Genomic DNA, 7,322 nt, shown 5'->3' on the forward strand with positions numbered 1-7,322 from the left:
TTACCGTGGTATTATTTAGATTTACGAGCTTTACAAATCCATTGTGAAACTAAATATAGCCTTAATTCCTTTTAAAAATAGGAAAAAGAGCCCATTTTCAAAAGTGCCCCATTTCCCCCTATAAGCACTCGGAAAAATAAAATTGATTAAAAAGAAGATTAAGGTAAATCAATTTAAGGGAACTTCAAAGATTTATTTCCGATCAAGACCGATGAAGCCAGTTGGGAAATTTCAAGAACTTTTAAAAAAAATCCAAATTTAAATTCAGAAATAGAACCTCAAATAGTTTAACTTTGACCTTCGAAAATTCGATAGTGAAGGGTTTTTTCCTGTCTTAAGTGTTTATAGACAAACTTTTTACCATAATTATTCTCAAAACATATCCGAAAATAAAAATAAAATCTGGAAGTTATTACGAAATATTCCAGAAAACGGAGTTGACTGGATAGGGCGAAAAGGAAGAAATCGTATAGAGATGATGTTCTACTCAGTTATGTGAGGATCACCGAAGACCGGAAGTCGATATATCTCTTAATGTTTACTTCCAAGCCGGTGACAAATCGAAAAAAAGCATATTGTACATACTGCCTATATACTCTCTTTGAGCTCGACTAGTATCGGTGAGTCTCAATGCATTAATTTTAATAAACAGACCTAGCATGGAGGACCTGGACAAGATATTTTTTTTTTATCAATTATAAGTCCAATATAGGACTATCAGTTACTACTTCATTGTTATGTCGAAACTCCGTTTTTCCGTGTAACTCCAAACTTATTTTAACAAAGTTTGTATTGTTAATAGTTTTATGTTTTTCTTGTAATTATAATACAGTATAATTTAAGAAGTTTCTGAAAAACTTTTTGCAAAACATACGCATAATCAATTGAATTTGTCTAGAGTTACATAATCATATTTCATGTACTGAACATTTCCCGTCCCGTGTGGTTGGGGTACCCATCGGGCGCGTCCCAGGTGGCGGATAGGGAATGGCTGTAGTTGGTTTTAGAACTGGCTATAGTTTGTTTGGAAATAGCTATAGGCACGTATCGGCATCTTTGCGTCTACGAGAAGTCCTTAGTGAATACTAAACCGCGGACCACCCCAAATCCCGTGTCTCCTGGGTAAGGAGGCCTGTGCATCAGGTTTGCACCCTGTTGTCACAGTAACCTGTCAGCAAAAAAACACAACAAAGAGCCTCGGATGTCGGACGGATTGCACCGGAAACGACCTACGCGAGACAATGGACAAGCTGTTGCTTCAACCGCTGGTCCCGGGGTCGGAGGGCACCAGAGTAACGGAAGAGGCTCTGGAGTGACATCAGGTTTGACAAGCCTACCACGACGACAACGGCACTTCAGAATGGCTACATGGAATATCTTTTCACTCACAGGGAAGCACCAGGAGCTTAAGAGCGAAGCAAAAAGATTCCAATTAGATATAATTGGTGTTTCGTCTACTAAGCAAAGAGGTAGTGGAACTGTGGATCTTGAGGAAGGGTGGCAACTTTTCCTGTCTGGAGTGGCACCGGAAATGTCTGCACAGGCGGGTGTGGGGATACTCACAAGCCCTCGGCTGTCAGACAGGGTTTGTGATGTCTGGACACACAGTGGGAGAGTGATGGGTATCAAGATCAAACTTGAGAGATCTTCCCTGGCGGTGTTGCAGGTGTACGCACCGAACGCATCGTCAGAGTACCCAGCTTTCCTAGATGAAGTGGAGGAAGTCCTGAATAAGGCATCTTCTGAAGCGGATTCAGTTGTGTTGTTTGGGGATTTCAATGCCCATGTTGGTGTTGACTCTGAGACATGGAGGGGTGTGATTGGGAAGAACGGGGATAAGAGTGAGAACCCGAACGGTAAAATGTTCCTGGATTTCTGCGCAATCAAAGGTTATTCGATCATGAATACCTTTTTCCAGCACAAGGAGATTCATAAATACACCTGGGAAGACACAAAACGAGGACTTAAGTCAATAATTGACTTTGTCCTGGTTCCCGGTGTTGATAGAAGAATTGTCCAAGACGTTCGAGTTTTTAACAGTGCTGAACTGTCAACTGATCACCACCTGCTCTTTGCAAAAATTAACCTCAACGAAGATCCTCCCGCTCTACCTAAGGGTAAGAGCAAAGTGCTTAAATGCATTAGGTGGGAGAGTCTCAAGAAGAAAGACGTTGAGGAAAAATTTGTGAAGGGCATACAGGAAAGGTTTGAACAAATTCCACAGTCTCCTTCTGACATAGAGGCTGAATGGGCCTGCTTCCAAACAGCCATTTTGGCCTCGGCTACAGAAGCTTGTGGCGTTAAGCGCATTAATGTGACGAACAACGTGAAACGGTCATCTTGGTGGGGAACACCGGGAGTAAAAGAAGCCGTTGGAGAGAAAAAGAAGGCTTACAAGTTGTACATACAATGTAAGGATTCTGATTCTCGTGATCGTTATGTTGAGGCGCGAAAGGCTGCAAAGCTCGCAGTTAAAGCCGCTAGAGAGGAGGCGTGGAAAAAGTTCGGTGAAAAGCTGGAGCTTGACTATAGGTCGGCAAACAAAACTTTCTGGCAAACAGTCCGAAGACTCCGAGGGAAGAAGAGCAATTCCATCCAAGGAGTAACATCCAAGGAAGGGAATCTTCTGACCAAAGAGGAAGAGGTTTTAAATCGCTGGAAAGAGTACTTCTCAGAATTGCTCAATCCTCAGCAAGGCACTGATGATGACGTACCCAGGAGTAAAGGCAGGGAGGAAAGTAGTCCTTCAGAGAGTGAAGTCCTGTATGCGATTAGTAAATTGAAGGATGGAAAAGCTGCAGGAATTGACGAAATACGTCCCGAAATGCTAAAACTCATGGGTATAGCGGGTGTCAATTGGCTCACGCGTGTCTTTAAGGTGGCTTGGCAAAGTGGGAGAGCACCAAAGGACTGGCAAGTTGGGGTCATTGTACCCATATTCAAGAAGGGAAACAAGAAAGATTGCTCCAATTATAGGGGAATTTCCCTTCTGAGTTTGCCCGGCAAAGTGTATGCCAAAATCCTTGAGAGAAGATGTCGAGAAATAGTCGAACCCAGACTGGGTGAGGAACAATGCGGTTTCAGACCTGGTAGAAGCACCACGGATCAGCTTTTTACCCTGAGGATGATTGTCGAAAAGGCTTGGGAGTATGCAATTCCACTCTATGCTTGTTTCATAGATTTGGAAAAAGCATATGACCGAGTACCGAGAGAACAACTTTGGGATGTACTGCACGAGTACGGACTGGATGAAGAATTGATAGGAGCCATTCAGTCATTGTACAGAGACTGTAGTAGCTGTGTTCGTGTAAACGGATCCAAATCGGAAGGTTTTCAAGTGAGTGTTGGACTGCGCCAAGGGTGTGTTCTATCACCATTGTTGTTCATAATATACATGGACAAGATTATGGAACGCAGTCGGGGGCGGAATGCGATTCGTATTGGGGATTTCAGGGTGAGCCATCTCCTCTATGCAGATGATTTGGTTCTTTTTGGATCTTCCGAAGAAGAGCTTCAGCGCACACTTGACCGATTTGTAAATGTTTGTGCCGAAACAGGTATGAAGGTGAACGTGGGTAAGTCGGAAGTAATGGTGATTTCCCGACAATCTGTGAAATGCACTCTACATGTTAGTGGAGACTCATTGACACAGGTGGAGAAGTTCAAGTATCTCGGGGTGTTATTCACGAGTGATGGTAGGATGGAGGCAGAACTCTCGTCGCGAATCGGTCAGGCTTCTGCAGTAATGAGGGAGCTTGGCAGAAGCGTGTTGAGGAAGGTCGAGCTTAGTCGATCGGCTAAATTATCGGTTTTCAAAGCTGTGTTCATTCCTATTCTCACCTATGGTCATGAGATTTGGGTAATGACCGAAAGGGTAAGATCGCGAGTACAAGCTGCCGAGATGAGGTACCTTCGAGCGGTAAAGGGAATCACTCGTAGAGATCGAGTGAGGAATGTGGCCGTTCGTGAGGAACTAAGAATCGAGGAGCTGCTTCTTCGGGTTGAGAGATCACAACTTCGATGGTATGGACATGTTCAACGCATGAATGAAGAAAGATTCCCCAGAAAAGCTATGCAAGCCATTGTGAGGAGACCTCGGCCTCGAGGCAGACCTAGGACAAGGTGGCTGAATCAAATTCAGAATCTTGCCTTGGAACGCCTCGGGATCGAACCCGAACATCTTCCTGAAGTGGCGGAGGACCGACAGGCGTGGGCTGCTAGATTGGATGTCATGGGCCCGCGACCCCAATAGGGATAAGCGGTTGAAAATGAATGAATGAATGAACATTTCCCGTCGGTCTTAGAACCAAGGTGTAGAATTAAAATTAAATCTTATGGTTAGTAAAAATAGTTAACGGTGATATCGTCTAATAAATGGATATCTCAATTAAAAAAATGACTAAATTTAGTCTGCTTCAAATCAAATTTTCTCAAATTAATAGAATTAAACAAATGTATTTTTATGAAATTTGGTAAAAATGGTCACTAAATCTAAAACTCGGTCAGTATAAATAAAATAGAAATCATTAATTCTAAATGCCCAAAAGTTGTGAAATATTCTTGAAGAAGAAAAATAAGAAGTTACTATCCATCATACAGTTTCAAATTTGATTTAAAAAGATTTATGATCACTTTTCATTCTTGTATTAGGGGAGACTGGGGCAAAAAACTTGTCAAAACGCATATTTAATTCTTTCACGAGCTCTGAGAAAACTTAAACGTTTTATTTTGAGCATATTCTTATAGGAAATTTACTGCTCTACAACATTGCAGAAGACTATTTTCCTCTATCTCGAAAGGAATGTGATTTCCGAATCATTTTCTAAAAGTCGATTTTGTGGAGATTCTCAAAATTTCCAGTCTTCGGATAATTTGTGACATTTTACTCTCGCAAACGTTAAAAATATCAAATACACATATTTTTATAGGAAATTTATTCCTCTACAACTTTGTCGAAGATAATTTTTCTCTATCTTAACGAGAAATGTGCTTAAATTGAGCTAATCAGTATTTATATTTTCTGTAAGCCAAATATTCCAAAAATAGGGCTCAAAATTTCATTATTTTTTATTTTACATAATCCTTCCTCGAATTTCTTGAAACTTTGTAAGTTTAAGAAGGTTCATGAAGGCTATCTATAATAAAAATTTCAAGCCTCAATCTCTTTTATTTTAGAAAATAGTGAATATTGAAATTTTCGTTTTGACAAATTTTGCCCTAGTCTCCCCTATATTAACCAGTTGATTTTTTAGCAACAATTTTGAATTATTCACTGATCAATGTTTTTTATTGAAGTGAAAATTAAATATTCCTTATTGTTCCTTTTCCAAAACTTCACTCAATTTAAAGTTTAATTTACATGGAGCAATGGTTATATTTTGATTTTTTTATTAGCTAAATTTCTTTTTTAATCGAGCAAAAATGACACTGCGTTCAAATTGCTCTAAAATCATAAAATGTAAAGGACTTCACAATGTGTTCACGTGAGGAAAATCCTGGTTAAACGTTAAATTTGTCAAAGATCACTGACACGTATTGAAACACTTTGTGGTTGAGTTAATCCTCACTGAAGAGCTAATCCACGGCGCGTGCTGGAGATTTGATTCTCCCTCACGATAGCCGGAACAGAATCTATTGTGGAACAGGGTCTATGGCCACTCATGAAAGCCATCAACAAAGTGCACAAAAGGCGATAATCTCCATTAAACGATGAGCCTGAGCTCATTGAAGAATGAAAAGGTGAAAATGGAGTGCAAAAAGAGCAAAAAAAAAGGGGTTTGAGGGTTGTGTGGACATCATCTGCCGACGATGGTCAGCAATTGTTACCTGTGACGGTGTGGTCGGACAATCTTGTGGGTGGTGTGTGCGTCGGGGTGTGATGATGGGATGGAGCTTCTGCGAGACCAGATGCTGGCAGACCACCATAAAGGGCATTGAAGTCCTCTGGGGTGCTGCTGCATTTCCGTTGGACAGGTGCCTTATTGTCGCCGGCTGATGCCGCCGACGCTGAACGTGTATCCTGCGTGAGGCCCAATAAACGGTTCTCATGCGAGGATATACCCATAAGTCTGTTGTCCTGGAGTGCCATGAATTTGGACTCCTGACCACCATGCTGGAGGTTCCCATGGGCTAGTGCATGATCCTCCAGGAGACCCTGCTGCAGCCCCAGAAGCCCACCCACGAGATTTGGCCGTAGGTCATCCATGAGCTTGCCCTGTCCACACGCACCCGTCGAGAAATTTAGTTGGCGACTGAAGATAGCCGGGAAGATATTAAATTGCTGAGAGTCTGGACTAGAGGGGCTTAGTCCGAGGTTGGATGCTGTGGCCGCAGATGATCCACCACCACCAGGGACGCCAGCGTTTCCGGCCGCCAGGCAGTTATTTTTGAAATCCAACTTGCTGCCGGCGAAGAAGCTCTGCCGTGGCGAAGACGTTCCCAGCGAATTCTCCAAGTGCGCCGATATATCCGGCGGTAGATACAGTTTGAGGCCTCAAATGTCTGATTATCAATTCAATTTTCTCTTCCCTATATCAGTTTTCTATTGCACTTCTGGCCCAAAATCTATATCAACCAAACAACTTTAGTTTTAGGGTTCTATCACAACAGACTAGCCCTATAACTGGTATAGGGCTGTATCGGTAAGGTTGAAAAATTTACGGACCCGTATCACTCAATTTTAGTTTGAAAATCTTTCACTGAGGAAGAACTAGAACAAAGGCCTAAAATAGAATTTGCATATTTTCAGTCACTTTTGCAGTAAAATCAGTTCACGACTATTTTTGATCTAAAATCAGTAGATCTTAACCACAAGAAAGGTCTTTTGAGCAACCTTAGGGGAGCACTCTAAAACAATTAACATTTGCCGTCACAATTGATTCACGTGAATGGATAATTGCAATTATACAAATTTATATGTCCATTAAAACTATCCCCATTAACTGAATAATTAAAACTTCCTTCGTGTTCTCCAGTGTCGACGGTATCACGGGGTGTGATATGAACCAGTGGTCTGTCGGACCAAAAATGAATTCTCCAAATAACAAAATTAATACTGTGTGGATGTGTATCAAGTGTAGTTGAGCTAGGTACAGTGTGACAAGGATCACCATATGCATCCCTACCCAGAGTCCTGAAGTACGGAGATTGCTCTCTAACTTCGGTCCAACACTAAGGCACCATGGTAAAGTCGCCAGTGTCGTGCATGCTTCGGTAAAAACAATAGGACACAATAGTGTGACTGTAGAAGGATAAATGCTGTCATATTTCATGAACAAAGTACACGCATTTTCCTGCTTTGATGGCCCGAAAGAGGGACCGAA

At 41.8% G+C, this 7,322-nt stretch overlaps 1 protein-coding gene across 1 annotated transcript in view; it reads right to left on the reverse strand.

Moving 5' to 3' along the window:
• The window catches only part of LOC129799973 (homeobox protein unc-42), a 41,175-nt gene extending 34,148 nt beyond the window's left edge, over positions 1 to 7,027 (reverse strand). Inside the window, exon 1 of the mRNA XM_055844302.1 lies at positions 5,827 to 7,027. Within this exon, the coding sequence (XP_055700277.1) occupies positions 5,827 to 6,205 (379 nt within the window). The 5' untranslated portion in view covers positions 6,206 to 7,027. The remainder of the gene's footprint in view (positions 1 to 5,826) is intronic.
• Positions 7,028 to 7,322: the final 295 nt, after the last annotated feature.

Source organism: Phlebotomus papatasi, chromosome 1, assembly GCF_024763615.1.
Source record: "Phlebotomus papatasi isolate M1 chromosome 1, Ppap_2.1, whole genome shotgun sequence".
Lineage (NCBI taxonomy): Eukaryota > Metazoa > Arthropoda > Insecta > Diptera > Psychodidae > Phlebotomus > Phlebotomus papatasi.